The sequence below is a fragment of the Dipodomys spectabilis genome, unplaced genomic scaffold (genome assembly GCF_019054845.1).
Source record: "Dipodomys spectabilis isolate Male_0828 unplaced genomic scaffold, ASM1905484v1 ptg000004l, whole genome shotgun sequence".
NCBI lineage: Eukaryota > Metazoa > Chordata > Mammalia > Rodentia > Heteromyidae > Dipodomys > Dipodomys spectabilis.
In genome coordinates this window covers 3,945,713-3,969,662 of record NW_024870681.1, presented here as the reverse complement: position 1 = coordinate 3,969,662, position 23,950 = coordinate 3,945,713, and the positions used below count along the sequence as shown (strand labels likewise).

Below are 23,950 nucleotides of genomic sequence, written 5' to 3'. Positions count from 1 at the left end.
CAGACTTTGTTTAGTCTTCTGAACTTCAAAAGGTTGTACACAAGGGGATTACAATCTACTGGTGGGCCTGGGAATGTGGCTCAGTGATAGAGTGCTTGCCTAGCATACATGAAGCCCTGGGTTCAACACCTTAGTGCCACAGAAACAGAAAAAGCTGGAAATGATACGGTGGCTCAAGTGGTAAAGTGCTAGCCTTGAGCAAAAGAAGCTCAGGGACAGTGCCCAGGCCCTGAGTTCAAGCCCCAGTATTGGCAAAAAAAAAACAAAAGACAAAATAGCTAGTTACCTAGTCTGTAAGTATCCATACCTGTTGATCAGTCGCCTTTTCCATCCTTCTCCCTATCCCAGCTGTGTTCTTCCCGTCCCTCCACCATGTTTTTTTGTCTTTTTGTCAGTCGTGGGGCCGACTCTGGGCCTGGGCACTGTCCCTGAGCTCTTCAGTTCAAGGTGAGCGCTCTACCACTCGAGCCATAGTGCCACTTCTGGTCTCACGGACTTTCCTGCCCAGGCTGGCTTTGAACCGCAATCCTCAGATCTCAGCCTCCTGAGTAGCTAGGATTATAGGTGTGAGCCACCAGCGCCCGGCTTTCCACCATGTTTTAAGTGCAAACCATTGTCACATGTGGAAGATTATGTGGCTGCTCTGACATTTCCTTTATTTAGTACAGAGCCTGGTGCCTGACACGTGTGTAACTGGAGCTGCATGAATGTAAATGTCATTTGATTCCTTTCATTTATTACACATTGAAATTATCTGTTCCTCATCCCCTGTACCTACACAGCCTTTCACAAAGTAACTGAAGCCTGTGTGTCCTCAGTACCAGGAAAAAAAGAAAGAAACGTCTCCCTTCTTGGACTCCACTGACAATTCTGACAGAGCTGTTGAGCCTCATTACAGCTTTCCATGTGTGGAACTCTTGGTCCTCCGCTTGTCCTTTGCTGGTGTGTGGGAATAGGCAGGCAGGGTTTTGGGGACTTTATTTCTTGTGTTAGTTTTCTAAAGCTGCCATAATAAATTACTATAAATTTGCCTTTTTCTTCAGGAGAGAAACCAGCCAAGGTGTTGGCCAGAGTGCTCACTCCAAAGACATGAGACCACCTCTTCCTTGCCCCTCCCTCCTCTGCCAGCTCCAGTCATTCCTTGGCCTGTGGCTGCTTGTCTCCAGGCTCTGCCTGTGTGCACATGGCCACCTAGTCCTTCTGTGTCTTCTAAGGACACCTGTCTTAAGCTCTCATCCACCCAGGTTTCTCAGTGTTCTTATATTAGCTGTTTATATATTTTTAAGGCTTTTTAGCATGAAGAATGAGGGAAAACTTTACTACCTCACCTTCTCAAAAGCTAAATTCTGGGGCTGGGAAGGTGGCTCAGTGGTAGAACACTTGCCTTGCATGCATGAGGCCCTGGGTTCGATTCCTCAGCACCACATAAGCAGAAAAAGAAAATAAAAAGCTGGAAGTGGTGCTATGGCTCAAGTGGTAAAACGCTAGCCTTGAGCTGAAGAGCTGAGGGACAGCGCCCAGGCCCAAAGTTCAGGCCCCACAACTAGACCCAAAAACAACAACAAAGCTAAATTCTGTTGGGCACCAGCGGTTCACACCTGTAATCCTGGCTCAGGAAGCTGAGATCCAGAGGATTGAGATTTGAAGCTAGCTAGGGCAGAAAAGTCCTCAAAACTCTTGTCTCCTATTAAAATGCAGAGCTAGAGGTATGGTTCAAATAGTAGACTGCCATCCTCACAAGACGAGGCCCTTAGTTCAAGACTGCCTATTTGTCAAAAGAATTATTCTGATGCTAAATATTAGATGTTAATATCAAATAACAAATGGAATACAAAAAAAAAACACATAACAAAATGGAATCAGAAGTAAAAGCTTTTACGAGGGATTTCGCTGTAGAAATGGAGTAATGTAGCACTGTCTACTAAATATGAAAGAATTAGCACAAGATCAAGAAGTGAGATTTACTCAGTTACTGACATTAACAGAATTATGTTGATAATATGTAGCTAGTGCAGCCCAAATCCAGAGTTGGATTTCACGTCTCCAGTGTCGTTATCTTTCTTTCTTGGGTTATACTCATACTGTTAATCTTTTGCTGTGTGGCAAATTGACTCCAGGACTTGATTGCTGGGCAGGTGCCTACCCAGCACTTCCTCCTGGGTTTTAGTGGAGAACTTCCTCCTCTTCCTGGGGAGAACGGAGTCTTGGGAGTAATTTCTTTTTTGAGAATAAAGGTCTGACAATCTCTTCATAGTATCTCACAGGTCATTGATAGTGGCTGATGAATATTTCTCATCAGAATTCTAATGAATTGCACCAGGGTTTTCTAGCTTCTGGTGTAGAAAAGCTTGATGCTACTCTAATGACTGTTCTTTTGAGTTGTATGGTTTTTTTCTCTTTTAGGAAATCCTTGGTCTCTACTTGTGTATAAACTAGTTGTGTAACTCCAGTTAACTGCTGACCCTCTGGGTATTTGTGATATCTGCTGTAAATCCAGGAAATTAACTTCCCAGACTCTTCTCCTTCTCAACTTTTTTTTTTTTTTTTGCCGGTCATGGGGCCTGAACTCTGGGTCTGGGCCTCATGCTTACAAGGCATGCACTCTACCACTGAGCTACCTTTCCAGCCCCTCCTTCTCAACTTTTAGTGGCATGTTAGAATCACCTGGAGAGTTTTTACAGTGAGCAGAAATTCTGATTTAATTGCTCTCAGTGAAGATGATGCTTTTTGTTTTTTCATTTTTAGTTACTAGTTAATTCTATAGGGACTATAGGGATTCTACTTAAAATACTATACTTTATTCTGAAATTACAGGTCTTGCTTTTCTTGTCCCTTATGAAACCATGACACATGCCAGGTTTTATGGCAAAATAAAAATACTTAATGTCATACTTCTGTTCATATATTTACTGGTTGGCAAAATTAAGTGTGAGATGTCTAATATACGGGTATCTGGTAATTTTTTTTTCTTCATACTGGTCTTGGGTCTTGACCCCAGGACCACAGCCTTAGATCACAGCCTCTAGAGTAGCAATGATTACAGGTGTAAGCCATACTGAATTATGGCAAATAAATTTGATTTTTTTGGGGGGGCGGTTGTCCGGTTGTAGGGCCTGAACTCGGCCTGAGCGCTATCCCTCAGCTCTTCAGCTCAAGGCTAGCGCTCTACCACTTGAGCTACAGCGCCACTTCCGGCTTTTTTCTTTTTACTGAGGAATCGAACGCAGGACCTCAGGCATGCAAGGCAAGTGCTCTACCACTGAGCCACCTTCCCAGCCCGGCAAATAAGTTTGAACTAACACTAGCCCTTTTTTTTTTTTTTTTAAGTCTGTCGTGGGCTTGAACTCTGGGCCTGAGCGCTGTCAGCTCAAGGGTAACGCTCTACCACTTGAGCTACAGCGCAACTTCTGGTTTTCTGGTGGTTTATTGGAGATGAGAGTTTCACAGACTTTCCTGCAAGGGCTGGCTTTGAACAGAGATCCTCAGATCTCAGCCTCTTGAGTAGCTAGGATTAGAGGGAGGCGTGAGCCACCGGCACCTGGCAACACTACTCCTTTAAAAAGTCAACCACACTAGGCGCCGGTGGCTCACACCTGTAATCCTAGCTATTCAGGAGGCTGAGATCTGAGGATCGAGATTCAAAGCCAGCTCCGGCAGGAAAGTCTGTTAGACTCTTATAAACCACCAGAAAACCGGAAGTGGCGCTGTGGCTCCAGTGGTAGAGCACTAGCCTTGAGCTGAAGAGCTGAGGGATAGCACCTCAGGCCCAGAATTCAAGCCCCACGCCTGACAAAAAACGGAAAAAGTCAACCCCCAGCCGGGTATCAGTGGCTCATGCCTGTAATCCTACTCAGGAGGCTGAGATCTGAGGATCACAGTTCAAAGCCAGCCCAGGCAGGGCAGGAAACTCCCTGAGACTCTCCAATAAACCACCAGAAAACCGAAAGTGATGCTATGAACTCCAGTGGTAGATAATACGCCTTGAGCTGAAGAGCTTAGAGATGGCACTCAGGCCTAGAGTTGAAGCCCCAGGACTGACTGAAAAAAAGACAAAAACTTTATCTTACAAAAGCTTTTTTGTGCCAGTACTGGGTCTTAAACTAGGTGAGCTTAGCTTTTTTTGCTCAGAACTGGCACTCTACACTTGCCACGTTTTGGGTTTTTTTGCTGGTTAATTGGATGTCTTATGGCTTGAGATTTTTTTAGATCTCAGCTTCCTGAGTAGATAGGATTACACGCATGAGTCACTCCAGCTCTAGCCAAAACCTTTACTCCATGAAATTTGATGTTGGCCACAACAAAACTGTCTTTTCTGTGCATTTTTATATGTGCCAGTTCTAGAACTTGAATCCAGGGCCTGGGCACTATTGCCTTAGCTTTGGTGCTGTAGTGCTCTACTATTAAAATTCTACCTTGGTGTTACAACGTATCTGGATCAACCTGCCCACTTTGTAACTCTCTCTCAGCCTACTCCTATACTCAAGAATTTCAACAGGTTTAGTTGCAAACAACTTTGACCAAATTCATCCTCACTTACCCTCTCCTCTAGCCTTCCAATTTCATTGGTGCCCAACACAATCAGCCTGTCAGGGCCCTAGGGTCTTCACTGTAGTATCAGACATGCTTATGTACTGGTCCAGGAGGTTGAACTCAGGACCTAAGCACTCTTAGCTTTTTTTCTTTTTTTGGGCTCAAGACTAGTATTCTACTATTTGAGCCACAGCTCCACTTCTGGTTTTTGGTAGATAATTGGAGGTAAGTCAGTCATGGGCCTTACTGCTTGGGGATGGCTTTGAACCTGAGATCTGGGCCTCTACACATCTTGGATTATAGGCATGAGCCACCATTGCCCAGCTTTAGAAAACCATGTTTTCCTCAGAAAAGAAATGCACATAGCTTTATGAGCATGTAGGTACACTAAAATAGATGACTGGGCTGGCAAGGTAGCTCAGTGGTAGAGTGCTTGCCTTGCATGCATGAGGCCCCCTTGGTTCGATTTCTCAGCACCACATAAACAGGAAAAAGCCAGTAAGTGGCATTGTGGCTCAAGTGGTAGAGCGCTAGCCTTGAGCTGAAGAGCTGAGGGACAGCGCCCAGACCGAGCTCAGCCCCCACAACTGACAAAAAATAAAAATAGGTGGCTAAACATGTCCAGGGAAAGAGGCATTACAAGGCAGTCCTCAGCATTGTGAAAACGTATGCATTATGCCACTTATTTTTAAAGAGTTTTAAATTGATAGCTGCACATTCTTTTCTCCTGATTAACTGACTCAATACTTGAGGCTACTGAACTTTTTGATCCTTACCACTCAAATCTTTTGGGGGAAGGTTAGGGGGCAGGGAAAGGGGAGGGATTTGAAATCAAAGCTTCCTCCTTGCCAGGCAGGCACTCTACCAATGAACCATGCCTCCAGCCCATTTTTCCTGGTTGTTTTTTTCTCAGTTGTGGGGCTTGAACTCTAGGCCTGGTCCCTGTCCTTGAACTCTTCAGCAAGTGCTCTACCACTTGAGCCACAGTGCCACTTCGGTTTTCTAGTAGTTTATTGAAGTCTCAGACTTTCCTGTCCAGGCTGGCTTTGAACCAGGCCCCAGGAGATCTCAGCCTCCTGAGTAGCTAGAATTACAGGCATGAGTGCCCAGCATCCAGTTTCCTGGCTATTTTTTAGATGAGGGTCTCACTTCCTGCAGATGTGTGCCTGTGCAACACTTTGCCCATTTTAGACTTCCCTAGTTAGAATGACAGTCAAATGCCAAATCATGCCTGGTCTAAGTCAAAATCCTAATGTGTACATTAACAAGGCCTATGACAAACCAGCAAAGAGGAAACAACACAACTTTTATATTATTGAGCTTTATGTACAAAATCATTTGATTTCAAATAAACATTTAATGTAAAAACAAATGTTCTTTAAACTGAATTTCTTTTACATCTACTGTACCATTCAAATGCTTTATCATCTTACATGATTTCTTCAAAATCTGTTATCAAGGGTACATATAGAAAAGCATTTTTTTATAAATAGAAACAAAGGTTTTTTTTCAGCTTTTATTATAAGATGACATAAAAAGTTTACTCAACAGACGTAATTTCATTACTATTTGGGGGAGGGAATCACCGACTTTTTGTGCAAACAATGCTAGCCTTCTTTTAAGCATTAAGAGCATTAACTGCTTAAGAAATGACATAAGCAATAATTCTACACCTACATCTCCCCTAAAATAATCTATTTTTTTCATTTTTTTTTTACATATGTGCACAGCTTTAGCAAATTAAAGCCCAAGAGAAATGCTGGAAACCCACTACCCAGAGGCAAGATGGGAGTTTACTGTAACTCCACAGGGAGTCAAGGAGTCTGTAATGAAAGCTGCAGTTTCCCTCTTTCCTATTATTTTTTAACACAAAAATCAATGACTAAGAACTTAATACTGGATGACAAATCACATCCACATTATTAAATAGCCTCACAGTTAAACACATCTTAAAGACCAACCAAATCAGTATTTACATTTTATAAATTTCTGAAGACACCATTAGAAAGCTTATATATCCCTTCACTAAAGAAAATAGGGAACTGCATCTGATGGTGGTGGAATGAAATAAAAAAACCTGTATTTACAGCAGCATTGATCCTTTATAAATAAAGAATATGAAAATGCAACATCTTTAAAGGACAATAAAAAATTGAGGTGATGTTACTCAACCACAGTGCTTGGAGTTGGAATACAAACCTATTGGTGCTCACTCATTAATGTGCCAGTAGTGAAACTGCTTTCTGTTGGAAAAAATCCAACCGTATACATGTGCGTAAAACACACAACACAGGGCAAAATTGCTCCAAACAATTCAAGTCAGCTTATCTGTATCGGATATTCAGATCAGAAAATACATTACAAAGACATCCTTGCAAAGAAAAAAAAAGTATAACATTTTCTGGTTCATTTTTATAGACACGGTTCCTACGCCCTCCTGAAAGTGGCAATATTAAAAATCTCAAACTTGATCTCCCTTCATTTACAAACCTAATGTAAAAATGTGTACAGCAAAATTTTCTGCGTGATTACCCAACTGATAAAAAAAAATGAAAGGAGATAATGTTCAAGTTTTTTGTGTTTTTTCTTCTTTTTTTAAATATATTGGGTATGCAAAGCAAAAAATTACCCACCTGAAAGCCAATGGCCAGCAACTCATCAGCCCACAAGATCCCGGTCAACAGTGTGGAAGGTAATGCCTTCTCAAACAGGCCTAAGATGAACAAGTGCTACTTTACAATTGAAACATGGACTAAGATGTCAAATATCTTGTATTGTGATTTTTCATTTTAAGTTGATAACATGATTTCAAAATCAAGGATCAAGGTTTGGCTGCAAGTAGCAATGCGACCCCAATTCTTCCTTTTGTACAATGTCTTTACAAAATTTTTCACTCTTTAAAAAAGGAAAAAGCAAATTACATTCCAATTTTCCTTTCTCAAAATGTCTCATGATTACAAAGTAGAAAAATAGCCAGTCACAAATGCCAAAGCATAATAATTTAAATATATGAAATTTCTAGATTAATTCAATATATTTCTTAAAACAATAGTAGCGGTTATAATACTTCCTTTGAAGTACTGCTTTTCATGCTCAAACAAAAAGTTTCAATGACATCAATAAAGTGGGTAAGCATGTGATGCTGTATGATGAAGTAAAGCAGAACCTTGACACATATCCTTGTTGAAATCATTTACTTCATCTAATGTGCCTGTTTGGAACCTAGGATTAACAAATACAATACAAAATAACTCTTCCTAGAGGCTGAATTCCCTCAAATGCAATTTCAGTGTTTGTCCATATATAGGGTTAGATTTGTTTTTTCAGAGTTTTTGTTTTTTACTCTGTTTTGAAACCCCTGAGATACCATCTGTTTCCAAAGCTTTCTCTTTTGAATTAATTTCACTAAATCCATTTGCTGTCCCATTCTGTTCCTCAGGTACTTCTTCATTTGCAGGAGAAGCAGATTCTCCTTTTTCTAGTTTTTGTTGCATTTCACGAAGCTTGGTAACAGCTTTATCTATTGACATTATGCTAATAAGATTAAAGTCATGCATGCTGACTAGATGAAGCATGAAGTTTCGACATAAATTCTTCTTAATTATTTTCTGTCCATAATTTTCTACAAACAGCATACAGGCATGATTCATTTGATTGTCAGCAATAAACCTATTTAACAAAAACAAGTTATTAATAATAATCATACAATTTTAGTCAAATGCTATAGTGATATCCATTATGGAAATACCTATATCCTAGTCAGGCACTAGTGGCTCACGCCTGTAATCCTAGCTACTCAGGAGGCTGAGATCTGAACACAGGTTCAAAGCCAGCCCTGGAGGAAGGTACTTGAGACTCTTATCTCAAATTAGCACCAAAAAGCTAGAAGTGAGCTGTGGCTCAAGTGGTGGTGACAGCCTTGAGTAAGAAGCTCAACGATTGTGCCCCAGGACCAGCACACACACACACAAAATTAAAACCTACATACACTCCAATCCAGTAAGTAACCATTTAACAGTAAAACTACAGTCAGGTTGTAATTCAATCACCTGAGAAACCTAAACATTTTAGAAATTTAAAAGGTGATTTAATCTAACCAGATCTTAAACAGACGCCATTAACATAGTGTTTTTTTTTCTTCTTGTTTTCTGAATGACATACAGCAGTATTAAAAGAATAAAATATTTTTTGTCATCACCACTTCAGGAACTCTATAAACATTAACAATACTCCCTTTTATTTCCTCCACTGATCCTGAGAAGGTTGTCTTTATAATTTCAGTTCAAGGGAAAACATTAAAAAAAATTAAGATGTGTTAGAGCCATGACAAGTGGTAGGATACTAGCCTATCAAGCACCAGACCCATAAAAATGACAGACAAGTGTGGGTGTGCTGGTGCTAAGTCTATGTATGATTAATGAATGAAATTGAGAACTCCAGGAAGGCAAATCAAATAGCTGCTCAGGTACCCCCTAAAACTCAGAATCCATAGGCCTACCTGCAGATTTTCAAATTGCCTTGTCCAACTACCTGCCACTTTCAACAGATTTGGATGAAAGAACTGAAACAGAACTTAAAAAAACATGACTAAAACCATTCTTTTTTGGGGAGGTCATAGTCCTGGTCCTTGAACTTGGCCTGGGTACTGTCCCTGAGCTCAAAGGTTGTGCTCAAAGCTAACACTTAACACTGGTATTTGGCTAAAACCATTATTAATCTGTAATTCTAGGGTTTGAAACCTGGGCCTTATGCATTCTAGACAAGTGCTCTAACCATTAAGCAACATACCTATCTTAAAATCATGTTCTGAAATTTGGCATCATATCAAGACAAAAAAGATTTCATACAACCATCTCTCTATTACTTCATCATAACTATTACTGAATAGAACAGGAAGCAGACAGACATCTAACAGCCACTGGATTTGTGGTCATATTAATAATTTTCAGAATTACTAGGCATGTAGTAAACACATATTGTTTTTGTATTCCCTGGAAACAAATGGTAAAAGCATATATACTGCTCTAGATATATGGGGAGGCTGAAGTGGGAGGATTACCTGAGTCAAGTTTAACCCCAGGCTCCATACCACAACTCAGAAAACCCATTTCAAAGAATACTAATAACAAAAAAGATGTGCTAATTTCATAAGTAATGGAAGTATAAAAAGAATTAGCAGTCAAATAAAAATTATTTTTCTTGTACATTGTAAGAACAATGCAAAGGTCCAATTCAGCTAGTGACAACACTGACATTTCTTTTGTTTCCTTTGAATATAAAACTTAAAGATAAAAGCAAAGGCCCATTAATAAACATGCTAACAGCAGGAACCAGTTTTGTGTAATCCATTTCACATTGCCATTTTTCCTTATGCAAGCCAAATGAGTTTGGACTAGGGAAAGAACTGGGAAACAGCTAAATGAGTGGAAACTTAAATAAGATTCTAAGGTAAGTAGATTTATATAACCTGAAACAGTCAAAAGAATATAAAGATGAAATGGAGAAATACTCTACCCATGCTTCATGACATGGAGATTCCATAGTTTCATTACTTCTTTCTCTCCTTCATTAACATCAGAAAATTCTTCAATTTGCTAAAAAATAAAATAAAAAAAAAAAAGGCGAGGGGGGAGGAAGGGTAAATATATCTCAAATTTAAGCAGGACATAATTGGTGCTTCATGGGAGTGGGGCCTTAAACTCAGCTTGTTAAGAAGCTCTCTACAACTTCCAGTCCCCATAATTAGCATGTTATCTCTCATATACAGATGCTTGAATGGTCTTGCCCTTGATAAGCAGGTATACTGCCACTTACTTTTGGCATTGTTTTTTGTTTTGTTTTCGCCGGTTGTGGGGGCTTGAACTTCTGGGCCTGAGCGCTGTCCCTCAGCTCTACAGCTCAAGGGGCGCTCTACCACTTGAGCCACAGCGCCACTTCCAGTTTTCTGGTGGTCAATTGAAGAGTCTCACAGTTTCCTACCCAGACTGGCTTTGAACCATGATCCTCAGATCTCAGCCACAGGCGCCTGGCTGGCATTGGTTATTTTTGAAGTTGGTATCATTTTACACTTGGATGGACTGGGTTTCCATGCTATTTCTGCTACCCAATTATGCTACAGATGACAGGTACACATCAGTGCACCCCAACACTGTGCTTCCCTATAACTAGTATAGTAAATATGATCACTATGCACAGACAATGAATGTCAAAACATTTCTTTTTGCCTTGGGCTGGTCTCAAACCTCAAGCCTTAGATCTATGCCTCCCAAGTAGCTAGCATGATTTTAGGCTTGAGCTGCCATGCATGGCTGTAATTGTTACTCCTAAGAAAAATTTTGTTAGCATAAAAAAAAAAAAGAATAGGGGCTGCAAAGGTGGCTCAGTGGTAGACTGCTTGCCTTGCATGCATGAGGCCCTGGGTTTGATTCCTCAGCACCACATAAGCAGAAAAGGCCCGAAGTGGGTGCTGTGGCTCAAATGGTAGAGTGCTAGTCTTGAGCTGAAGAGCTGAGGGACAATGCTTAGGCTCAGAGTTCAGACCCCACAACTGACAAAAAAAAATAAAATAAAAAATAAATTAAAAAAAATCCTGGGCACTGGTGACTCACGCCTGTAATCCTACTGACTCAGAATCCTCAAAGCCTGCCCAAAGGCAGGAAAGTACATGAGACTCTTATCTTCAATTAACCACCAGAAAACCAGAAAAGGCACTGTGGCAAACCCTAGTCTTAAGCAGTAAGAGCTCAGGGACAGCAAGCACCTAGGCTCAGAGTTCAAACCCCACAGCCAACAAAAAAATAAAAACTACAGGGCTTAGTGGCAGAGTGCTTGTCTAGCATGCACAAAGCCCTGGGTTCCATTCCTCAGTACCACATAAACAGAAAAAGTCAGAAGTGGCACAGTGGCCAAGTGGTAGAGTGTAAGCCTTGAGTAAAAGAGAAGTTTGGGGACAGCGCTCAGGCCCTGAGTTCAACCCCAGTACTGGCAAAAAATAAAAAATTAATAAGTCTAGTTGAGCTTACCATGGTAGTAAACCCCTATAATTCTACCACTTAGGAGGCTGAAGAAGGAAATAAAGTTTGAAGCAGCCTAGGCTACATAGTGAGAACCTCGCTGGAAAATTACAAATTAAAGTCTACTTCATATTAAATGGTGTCTTCAAGCAAAACTCATTTCATCAAAGAATTCTCAGATGACTACCAATAATGATAATGATGAAAGTAATTACTGTAATGGTTTTCTCTCTCAGCCACTCTGGGTCTTTCTCATCTTCACTATCTACTTCCATCTCTTGTGGACGGAGAGGCAAGCAGGTATCACTGTGAAAATACAGACGGTTGTGGCCACTACTGTATGTTCTTTGCTGTTCTACTTCTCCGTCTTCAGATTCAAGAAATTCAGACATGCTTGCTTTTGTTCGTTTTGGCCTAATGAAAAGAAATCAGTATTAGAATAATATGGCACTTACATCTCTACCATCTAATCCCATTGAGTTTGAGATACACCTTCAATGGTTATACTACTTTCACTAGTATTTTATAAAACACAGCACACAGCAACCTAAGTTGAGGAAATACTGCTACCCAGAATATTTCTATGTATAATGTGATAGCAGACCTATTTCTTATCCGTTGTGTTTTATTTTCCCCCCAGAGCTGTACGCTGAAATGAGTCTCAAACACACTGGGTTCAGGCATACTGGGATTACAGGTGCTGCATACCTGTAATCTCAACACTAGAGAGGTTGACACAGACCTTGAGTTTTAACATTCAACTACAATACTGGTTACACACAGAGAACTACCTGATTTATACATCACTGGCAATAAAGTCTAATGAAAGGAAAACCAATATTTGATACTATCTAAAAGTATACATGGAATTATAAGCTGGGTGATGGTGGCTCATCCTGTAATCCTAGCTACTCAGGAGGCTGAGATCTGAGGATCGAGATTTAAAGTCAGCCCCCGCAGGAAAGTCCATTAGACTCTTTTTTTTTCCCCCAGGGCTGAGGACCGAACCCAGGGCCTTGCAGGCGCCCTTCCGCTCGGCTAAACCCCCAGCCCCTCAATTAGACTCATAAACCACCAGAGAACCGGAAGTGGCACTGTGGCTCAAGTGGTAGAGCACTCACCTTGAGCTGAAGAGCTGAGGGATAGTGCCCAGGCCCAGAGTTCAAGCCCCACAACTGACCCAAAAAAAAAAAAAAAAACGGGAAGGTGGCTTACTGTTAGAACGTTTGCCTAGCATGCATGAAGCCCTGGGTTCAATTCCTCAGTACCACATAAACAGAAAAGGCCAGAAATGACACTGTGGCTCAAGTGGTGGAGTACTAGCCTTAAGAAAAAGAAACTCAGGGACAGTGCCCAGGCCCTGAGTTTAAGTTCCAGGACTGGCAAAAAAAAAAAAATTCTAGCTGGACCTGGTAGCTGTCTATAATCTTAGCTACTCAAGACACTGAGATCTGAGGATGGAGGTTCAAAGCCAGCCCAGGCAAGAAGGTCTGGGAGACTCTCATCTCCTATAAACTACTCAGAAAAAGAGGAAGTGGTGCTGTGGCTCAAGTGGTAGAGCACTTGCCTTGAGCAAAAGCAGCTCCGGGACAACCCCCAGGTCCAGCATCCCTACCTTCCTGCCAAAAAAAAAAAAGGCAGAATTCTAATGAGTGAAGTTTTTTTTTTGTTTTTCTGTATGGAAGTATTACTAGGGGTGTGAACACAGAGACTAGTGCTTGCTACACTGGCTTAATACAACACTGAGCAATTATCTCCAGTGCCTAAGAATATAATTATTTGCATTTCACACTACCCAAATGGAGAATTAATTATCCCCTCTTGCAGGTTCCTAGCTAGGTAAGCATACAGAAATTTTCTGTGAGAAGTCGTTAATCCTACTAACTGCCGCAACAGTGACATTAATAGTTCAACAACTAAGATTTGTATAAGGAGTTGGGGCAGGGGACTGAGTGTGCAGCTAAGTGGTACTGTGGTACCCTTGCTTGCATGCACAAGGGTGTTGGTTTAATTTCAGAAGCACAAAAATATAAATAAACTTGAAGAGAAATGCTGGAAAAAGCAAAGGAAAGGAGAAAAAAGAAAAAACCTTCAAATCCTGGTGAAAGTAGAATCTAGAGGTTAGAGACTTAAAAAACTGAAATGATGCTGGCCTCTGGTGGCTCACCCCTGTAATCCTAACCACCTAGGAGGCTGAGATCTAAGGATCACAGTTCAAAAAAGCCAGCCCCTCCAGAAAGAGACTCTTATCTCCAATAAACCACCAAAAAACAGGAAGTAGCACTGTGGCTCAAGTTTAGAGCGCTCAGCTTGAGTTGAAAAGCTGAGGGACAGTGCCCAGGCCCAGAGTTCAAGCCCCATGACCAACCAAAAAAAAAAAAAAACTGAAATGATTCCCATATAATTAGTACCTTTGTCTGGCTCCCTTTTGTTTTTCTGCACATCATGAACAAAAGCTGTAGAAAAACTATTGTGACCTTTGTACCTACCTGCACACAAGAATGTGTGTGATAGGCGTTCTCTTTACTGGTCCATTTCGACTAAAAGCAAATCCCGGTTGGCGATGAATATCCTGCGGATTTCCCGCATAAGAGCCATCGTAACACTCATTGATAGAAACATCTATCCTAGCACCTTTTGGATGATACTGTAACAAAAACAGAGGGGGTTCAGAAAAAGGTAACACCATGCTACCCCCAAATATCCAGCTCTCTAATCAGAAGTAGTTAGGGATTCTTAATGTTTGGGAAAAGTAAAATAAGTCAGGTGCCCTAGCTTGGTGAGATGTCCGAAGATATGGATTAAAAGACAATGTGTCAGGGCGGGGAAGGCAGCTCAGGGGTAGAGTGCATGCCTCACATGCATGAGGCCCTGGGTTTGATTCCTCAGCACCACAGAAGTAGAAAAAGCACAACTGAAATTTAAAAAAAGACACTGTCTTTTAAGTCCTGATGGTACACTCATTCATGGCTTTGAATCATTCTCTGTAATGCATTCACAAGCGTAAGAATTTTGGTATTTTGGCACAAAGTACAATCTTTCTGAGATAGCTTTATATTTAGTGTATAATAGGTTTAGGGTTAAAAAAAATACTTACAACATAATTGAAGATAAATCGACTATGGCAGAGTTTAAGATGCTTGAGTAAACTGTAAAGTTTACGACAGTTCAGCGTGCACCAAGGGCAATGCAAGTCATCTCTTGCTTCTGTTTGTTGTCGTGTATTGTTGTTATAAAGAAACTGAAAAACACAACCAGTTAGCTGCTTACACATCTCCAGGTATTTCATTTCAGTGTCATCTTTAAGTACAGTTAAAAGGAAAATGCAATTAGAGATCTTCCTTTAATATAAATATGCCAAAAGACTGCATATGTAAAATACAAAAGAAATATATTGCATGACTGCTTAAATTATGGTTACCTGATAAAATATTCTCAATTTCTGTCGGTTCTCATTTGAAGTATCTTTTTCTTTTCTTGCCTGTAAATCTGTAGTCAATGTCTCCTTCACGGCTGAAAACAAATATTTTAATAAAAATACTTGATTTCAAAAAGTGAGATATCAAAATTATCAATAATTCCACAAAACTATACTTATAGAATATAATTTTTGTTCTTACCCTCCACTAAAAAAAAACCACAGGAACAATCTCCTTATCAGTAAGTCAGACATTAAGGTATATTTTGTTTTTCTTTTCTTTTTTTTTTTTTTTGGGTCTGGTCGTGGGGCCTGAACTCTGGGCCTAGGCGCTGTCACTGAGCTCTTCAGCTCAAGGCTAGCTAGCACTCTACCACTTGAGCCACAGTGCCACTTTAAGGTATACTTTGAAATGACTTTTTCCTTTCACTTTAAAAACTCCCAAGAGGAAGTGGCGTTGTAGCTCCGGCGGTAGAGTGCTCACCTGGAGCTGAAGAGTGCAGGGGCAGCGACGGGCCCCCACGACCAAGAAAAAAAAAAAAAAAAAAACTGCCCCAAGAGCTGGAGACTTAAGTCAGTTACAGAGCAGGTAGGTTTCATTAGGTAGCCCATTAAGAGAACATCCTTCACTATTCTGGCAGGAAAAGAAGTTTATCTACCTTGCTGTGCCTGGTGGAGAGGTTATACTTGGTGGAGAAGCTATGCATGGTGGAGAGGCATGGCTGAAAAAGAGAGGCAACCCACCCCTGGGCCAGGATTAATCTAGGTCAGAGAGGGGAAGAGGTGTGGCCAGGTGGGGGAAAGGTGTGGCCACACTGGATACGGATGTGACCTCAGGGTCAGATGGGAGGCATGTGACCAGAGGTGTCCCAGGAAGTGACTTAGCAGGAGGGGAAGGTGACTGCTTCCAGGTCTGCCAGTTACCTAGGTAACAGATATACTGGGCAGAAACTTAGCCAAGAGGTAGGGAGGTTTCCCTGTGCAGACCAAATACCTTGTGTGTGCAAATTTCAGAGTCTCATCCCCAGTGCTGTAACAAATGTTTTCGAAATCAAACAAAAAGGCTGGTATGTAGCTTAATAGCATAGTGCTTGCCTAGCAAGTACAACATCCTGGGTTAGATCCCCAGAACCAAAGGACAAATACAGCTTAAAAAAAAAAAAGAAGCTGGGCAGCAGTGGTTCATGCCTGTAATCCTAGCTACTCAGGAGGCTGAGATCTGAGGATCTTGATTCAAAGCCAGCCCCGGCAGGAAAGTCTCCAAAAACACTAGAAAACCGGAGGTAGCACTGTGGTTCAAGGGGTAGAGCACTGGCCTTGAGCTGAAGAGGGCAGGGACAGCACCCAGGGCCCAGAGTTCAAGCCCCACGACCAACACACACCAAAAAAAAAAAAAGCCGGACGCTGGTGGCTCACGCGTGTAATCCTAGCTACTCAGGAGGCTGAGATCTGAGGATCGCGGTTCAAAGCCAGTCCGGGCAGGAGAGACCGTGAGACTCCTATCTCCAATAAACCACCAGAAAACCAGAAGTGGCGCTGTAGCTCAAGTGGTAGAGCACTTGCCTTGAGCTGAAGAGCTGAGGGAAAGCACCCAGGCCCAGAGTTCAAGCCCCAAGACCGCCCAAAAAAAAAAAGGGGGGCGGGGCTGGGAAGGTGGGTTAGTGGCAGACTGCTTGCCTTGCATGCCTGAGGCCCTGGGTTTGATTCCTCAGCACCACAAAAGAAAAAGGCTGGAAGTGGTGCTGTGGCTCATGTGGTAGAGAGCTAGCCTTGAGCTGAAGAGCTGAGGGACAGTGCCCAGGCCCAGAGTTCAGGCCCCATGACCAGACCCCCCCTAAAAAAAGGAAAGAAACTCACAAAATCAAACACAAAATAAACCCGAACTCCTAAGTTCTAACTCATAAAAACAATCCCAAGTAATTATATGTGGTCACTACACTATTTTAATCACTCTCAGGTCAGTGTGGCTTCGTTTTGTTGCTTTTTCTGCAATATGAAAACCAACCAAAGGCCTCATGATGTTGGGAAGTGCTCTACCAGGGCTAGATCTTCAAACCAGAAAGTATATACGTTCATTGTTGTTTGATACAAGGTTTCATTTTGTAGACCAAACAGACCTCAAAATTCTCCTTCCACGGCCTCCTAAATACACCAATTACAGATATATCCCACACCCAGGTAGAGTGTGTATTTGACTGGTTTTGTATTTCCCGATGCAAAGAAGTACTGAGCAAATTTCTGGTAAGTGATAGTCCAGAAAGTAAACAAAAACAGATTTATTAAAGTCACTCCCAAAGCCAAAAAGATAAAAAAGCTGGGCATTGGTGGTTCCCACCAGTAAGCTACTCAGGAGGCTGAGATCTGAGGTTCAAGCCAGACAGAGCCAGGAAGTCCTGGAAACTCTAGTCTCCAATTAACCTCCAGAAAACCAGAAGTGGAACTATATCCTAGTAGTAGAGTACTAGCCTTGAGCAAAAGAGCACAAGGACATAGCCTGGGCCCAGAGTTCAAGCCCCATGGCAAACAAAAACAAGCAAAACAAAACAAAATCTTGGTACTTGTGGCTCAGGCCTGTATCCTAGGAGATTGGAGGCTGAGACCTGAGGGTCGGAGTTTAAAGCCAGCCAGGGCAGGAAAAGGCTTGAGACTCTTATTGCCAACAAACTACTCAGAAAAAGCTAGAAGTGGCACAATAGCACAAGTGGTAGCCTTGAGCAAAAGCAACATCAGGATCCAGGCCTGGAATTCAAACATCAGGACTGGCGTAACCCACACAGTAATGAAAGCTATCCTATCCACTTTCTTATGAGTTTGATGCAAACTTGTTCTACAGAACCAGTAGCTGTGCGCAGATGCCACTGGGAACTGTTATATATTACATAATCATACCATGCTCCTGAAGAATTAACAGACATGTAGCACAAACACTCTACATAAAGGATTGCTGATTAGTACTTCAAAAAAAACCATTTAATACAGAAAAATCCAAATTTACCATGCTTAATAATCTACCTCATAGGCCAAATATTTCCTGAAGAATAATCACATGAAATAAAATACAAGTGATTCTAAAATATAAGACTTCTAATCTGAGCCAGGAGCTGATGGCTCACACCTGTAATCCTAGCTACTCACGAGGCTGAGATCTGAGGCTGAGATGCAAAGTCAGCCCAGACAGGAAAGTCAACAAGACTCTTATCTCCAATTAACCACCAGAAAACTGGAAGTAGTGCTCTGGCTCAAGTGGCAGAGTGTTAGCCTTGAGCTGAAGAGCTTAGGTACAGCGCCCATGCCCAGAGTTTAAGCCCCACAACCACCAAAAACCAAACAAAGACTTCTAACTTTGAAACTATCATTTTTCACAGCAGTGTTCTTTGTTTTTTGTTTTACCAATAGTTTGCGTAGGTTTGACTGAGCCAGGCTTGTTTTCTTGATGGAGACTCTCTGAATTTCTAGTGGCAAGAGGCTTAGCAATAGGAGCTGTAGATTTATCATTGGTTTCTCCTGTCCAGCGAAGAGTGAATTGCAATGTAGGTCCCTGAGAAAATGTTTCAAATGGAGGCAGCCTCTAAATAAAAATATGAAAAGAAAGCAGAGTCACATAATGAACTAGAAAAAATCATTGTAAGAATTTCTTTTTTATAATTCATTACAAGGCTGGAAATGTGGTTTAGTGGTAGAGTGCTTGCCTAGCATTATGAAGCCCTAGGTTGGATTCCTCAGTAACACATACACAGAAAAAGCTGGAAGTGGCACTATGGCTCAAGTGGTAGAGTGCTAGCCTTCACCAAAAGAAGCTCATAGACAGTGCCCAGGCCCTAAGCTGAGTTCAAGCCCCAGGATTGGCACCCCAAAATAAGAGATCATTACAAAACTGAGGACTTGATTCAAATAAATAAATTTTCTTTTCAAGCTCAAAGCCAACAAATGTGGCAAGCAAATGAAGTATGAACAATATGAACAGGAGAGGTCAGGCTGAAAAGCAGCAGGTATGTACAGTAAACAGCTCAATTGTTGCTATGTAGAAATACTTACCTACTGCAGGCAGATTTTCTTTTTTCCTTTTTCAGAAAGGATCTTGCTACTTAGCCAAGCAGATCTCAAACTCAAGATCCTCTAGTGTCAGCCTCTTCACTACACCCACTTCATATTTTTTAAGAGTCAAAAAGTAATATGAGTAATATGAGCTGTAATCCGAGCTACTCAGGAAGCTGAGATCAAAGCTAGCCCAGCCCCCAGGGCTATAAAGTCCAAAAGATTGTAATCCCTGTTAACTACAACAACAAAAAAGCCAGAGAAGAACTAAGCTCTGGAGAAAGAGCCATAGCCTAGAGACAAATAGCTCAGGGACTACACCCAAGCCTACAGTTCAAGCTCCAGGCACCAAAAAACAAAAAAAACAAAAAACTTTTCTCTGGAATCCTTTATGTTTTTTATGCTAATAATTAATTCAAACTGTCTTTAAAATAAAAAAACCCCTCAGTACCCAAAGCCACCCAACTTGTAACTTACAGTCTATAAGTGACTTAATTCCTTTATCAATTAGGCAGCTTTTGGACTGGGAGATTGGCTCAGTGGTAGAGTGCTTTCCTCACATGCATGAGGCCCTGGGTTTGATTCCTCAGCACCACATAAGCAGAAAAAAGCCAGAAGTGGTGATGTGGCTCAAGTGGTAGAATGCTAGCCTTCAGCTGAAGAACTGTGGGACAGCACCCAGGCCCAGAGTTCAGCCCTCACAATAGACCAAAACAAAAAGTTACCAGGGACTGGTACCTTGGTAGTCAATTAGATAGCTTTGACAACTGGTAAACTCCCTTGACTTTTCTCTAGCTCTTAACACATTTCTTTTAGCCTCCAGAGTTCCTGCCTCACCTTTAGTCATTTACTCCAGTATCTTACTCACTGTTCAAGAATTTGATGTGAAGCTGGGGACACCCAGTTGGTTCTGATTGTTACAGTTGATACTGACACTTGGTATCTCAAAGTAATGGACTAAAATAGGCTTCAAAGTTCATGAATTATCTTTTTCACTAAAATATATTTTTCTCCCCAAGAACAATTACTTTTTGTTCCTGGCATTGTGTTACTAGTGATCCTACAATAAAAATTCTGGCCTTCTGTTTGACTATTAATTCTGTTTTTGATTTCTTGTGTAATTCCAAAGGGCTTCCTGAAATCTTTACCATTTCTTTCCTTACTACAACAGTTATCTGAAGCTACTCTCTTGCTTCCATTTTTTACTTCTCAATTCAGACACAGGAAACCAGATAATCTCAAAAAGCTATATTCATGGGATTTGTTTTTAGAACCTTTCAATGGGCATTAATTTATGATACTGATGCAGATTTGTTTAAAGTGCTTAGGAATATATCATCACCATAAAGTTGTCATCTTAGGGCTCAGGGTGTTACTCAGCTGTAGAGGCCCTGAATTAAATCATGAGTACCACCAAAACAAACAAAAATCATCAGTAATTTTAGAGTAGGATGAGGTAAAAGTGTGATCATACAAACTGATTTTGACACATTAAGGTCCTACCTAGGAGCTCTCACTTGCCCAGTTTTAAGACCCAGTAGGGGAGTGGGGGGAAATATAAAATCCTCATGAATAGGCATTCTAAAAATTTAGAAAGATAAAAAACATCTGATGCCAGGTGATGGTGGCTCATATCTGTAATTCTAGCTACTTAGGAGGCTGAGAACTGAGGTTCAAAGCCAGCTTGGCCAGGCACCAGTGGCTCATGCCTGTAATCCTAGCTACTGAGGGGGCTGAGATCTGAGGATCACGAGTTAAAGCTAGCCCAGGCACCAAAGTCCTTGAGACTCATCTCTAATGAGTCTCAAGAAAACTGGAAGTGGCACTGTGGCTCGAGTGGTAGAGAGCTCGCCTTGAGCTGAAGAGCTGAGAGACAGTACCCAGGTCCAGAGTTCAAGCCCCAGGACCGACCAAAAAAAAAGCCAGCCCGAACTCTACTGCTATGTGTCCCTGATATGAGGAGTGGCCGCCCACAGGTACTCATAGATCAGGTAATACAGTTTGTTGAGCCAAGTAGGCAGTTTGTAAAGGATTCAATTTGGCTGGTTAAAAGATGCCAATAGAAAAGAATTCCAGAAGATTGCCATGGCAACAGCAATAGGATTTGCAATAATGGGCTTCATTGGCTTCTTTGTAAAATTGATCCATATCCCTATTAATAACATCACTGTGGGTGGCTGAATCCACTTTGGAGACAATTTCATCATGGAGATTAGTGAGTGAGTGAGTATTCGAGAAGCTCACGAAGTAAACCTTCATCTAAATACTTGTTGTTTTTCTGGTTTTATCCCCCTTCCAAGATGTTTTCTACTCATAAATTAATTTTGAAATATACTGTGTTTTTCCACTAAAAAAAAAAAAAAAACCAGCCTGGACTGGAAACTCTTTCAAGTCTCTTTATCTCCAATTAGCCACCAAAAAAAGCCATAAATGGCCCTGTGGCTCAGTTTGTAAATAAGAGTGAGAACCTTGACCAAAAAGGAGGTGAGGGATAGTGCCCAGGTCCAGAATTCAAGCCCCAGGATTGAGGAAAATACAAAAAACAAAAAACAAACAGCTGCAGAAAACTCAAAACACTTTACATAACTATAAATTCAATGAAATTAGCTGGGCGCCAGTGGCTCACGCCTATAATCCTAGCTACACAGGAGGCTGCAATCTGAGGATCACGGTTCAAAGCTAGCCCAGGCAGGAAAGTCCTGAGACTCTTATCTTCAATAAACCACTAGAAAACTGGAAGTGGCACTGTGGCTCAAGTGGTAGAGCGCTAGCCTTGAGCTAAAGAGTTGAGGGACAGCGCCCAGGCCCAGAGTTCAGCCGGCACAACTGACCAAAAAAAAAAAAAAAAGCAGAATTATAGCCAGGCGCTATAGCCAGGTTCATACCTGTAATCCTAGCTACTCCTGAGGCTAAGATCTAAGAATCACAGTTCAAAGCCATCCCAAGCAGAAAAGTTCCTATCAGATTCTTATCTCCAATTAACTATCAGCAATCCAGAAGTGGTACTTTGGCATAAAGTGGAAGAGCACTAGCCTTGAACAAAAGAGCTCAGGGACAGCAGCACCCAGGCCCTGAGTTCAAGCCTATGACCAACATTTTTAAAAAATTATATATAACATTTGGTAAAAAATTAAAATTCATTAAAATCTGTCAGACTATCTTTTGAATGACCATTTTTTTCAGATCTGTTTCTAATTTTGGACTAAAAGCTGCTAAAATTTTACCTATATTTTTTCAAATAACCAATAACTACCATGTATTTAAATTGTACAACAGGAACTTGTAACAGCTTTATATATACAATGTTTAATTTTATATGCATTGCAGATTTACTTTCCAGTAAGGCTATACCAACTTATTCTTACACGGAAAAGTTGTTTGGGAGTGTGTGTCCTTGCATTGTTAACATTAGAAACTGTCAAGCTTTCAATCCTTCATGAGTAACACAAAGGAGATCCCAGCTTTTATTTCTTTGAATACTATGTGAATACCTTTTAGGAAGCTTGGTGTCATGTCCGCTCTTTTCAGGACTTGGATTTTCTTTAACCCATTTTAAATTCATTGTTACTAACTAATCACAATGATTACTTTGGTGCTAAAGACAGAGCCCAAGGGTTTTAATTAAGGTACAAACACAGGGGGCTGGGAAGGTGGCTCAGTGGTAGAGCGCTTGCTTTGCATGCCTGAGGCCCTGGGTTCAATTCCTCAGCACCACATAAGCAAAAAGAAAAAAAGCCGGAAGTGGCCCTGTGGCTCAAATGGTAGAGCGCTAGCCTTGAGCTGAAGAGCTGAGGGACAGCGCCCAGGCCCAGAGTTCAGGCCCCATGACTGGACCCAAAAAAACAAAACAAAAAAGGTACAAACACAATATTATTATGCTCCATGTTATCATCCAGTGGATCCCTTATTTCTTTTCTTTCCCCAGATCCTGGAAGATTAATTCTAGGGTCTCAAGAAAGTTATCTAGCACTCTCAGACTTGTCGCTCCTTAAGTTTTTCATTTTGTGGTATTAGGGAATTGTAGAACTTTATACATGGTAGGCAAGCACATTACCACTGAGCTTAAAGGGCCCATCCCATTTGGTTTGGTTTTTTTTTGGGTCCGGTCATGAGGCTTGAACTCTGGGCCTGGGCTCTATCCCTTACCTCTTCAGCTCAAAGCTAGCGCTCTACCACTTGAGCCACAGTGCAATTTCTGGCTTCTTTTTGCTTAGGTGGTGCTGAGGAATCGAACTCAGGGCCTCACGCATGCAAGGGAAGCGCTCTACCACTGAGCCACCTTCCCAGCCCACCCATTTGGTTTTTGACTCTGGATCCATTTCAATATCAAAACAATGAATTTTATTTTTTTTATTGTCAGTTATGGGACTTGAACTCTTGGCCCTAAGTGCTGTCCCTGAGCTCTTCAGCTCAAGGTGAGCACTTTACCACTTGAACCACAGCACCTCTACTGATTTTCTAGTCGTTTATTAAGAGTTTTTATGGCCTTTCCTGCCCTGGCTGGCTGTGAACTGCAATCCTCACATTTCAGCCTCCTGAATAGCTAGGATTACAGGCATGAGCAACCAGTGACCAGCTTTTAATTTTTTTTTTTTTTGTCGGTCGTGGGGCTTGAACTCTGGGGCCTGGGCACTGTCCCTCAGCCCTTCAGCTCAAGGCGAGCACTCTAACACTTGAGCTACAGCGCCACTTCCGGTTTTCTGGTGGTTTATTGGAGATAGGAGCCTCACGGTCTCTCCTGCCCGGGCTGGCTTTGAACCACGATCCTCAGATCTCAGCCTCCTGAGTAGCTAGGATTACAGGCGTGAGCCACCAGCGCCCGGCTAATTTTTTTTTTTTTTGGTCGGTCGTGGGGGTTGAACTCTGGGCCTGGGCGCTGTCCCTCAGCTCTTCAGCTCAAGGCGAGCACTCTACCACTTGAGCTACAGCGCCACTTCCTAAAATGATTAATTTT

The 23,950-nt window shown here is 41.6% G+C and overlaps 1 protein-coding gene and 1 pseudogene across 1 annotated transcript in view; one reads left to right on the top strand and one right to left on the bottom strand.

The window, feature by feature from the left end:
* Window positions 1-6,397: 6,397 nt before the first annotated feature.
* Window positions 6,398-23,950, bottom strand: part of Suz12 (SUZ12 polycomb repressive complex 2 subunit) — a 53,064-nt gene continuing 35,511 nt past the window's right edge. The window contains exons 10-16 of the mRNA XM_042691801.1: window positions 18,352-18,529; window positions 14,965-15,056; window positions 14,641-14,784; window positions 14,033-14,190; window positions 11,759-11,957; window positions 10,045-10,124; window positions 6,398-8,199 (exon numbers count right to left, since the gene is read on the bottom strand). Of these exons, the coding sequence (XP_042547735.1) occupies window positions 7,854-8,199; window positions 10,045-10,124; window positions 11,759-11,957; window positions 14,033-14,190; window positions 14,641-14,784; window positions 14,965-15,056; window positions 18,352-18,529 (1,197 nt within the window). The 3' untranslated portion in view covers window positions 6,398-7,853. The remainder of the gene's footprint in view (window positions 8,200-10,044; window positions 10,125-11,758; window positions 11,958-14,032; window positions 14,191-14,640; window positions 14,785-14,964; window positions 15,057-18,351; window positions 18,530-23,950) is intronic.
* Window positions 20,952-21,334, top strand: LOC122120211 (annotated as a pseudogene).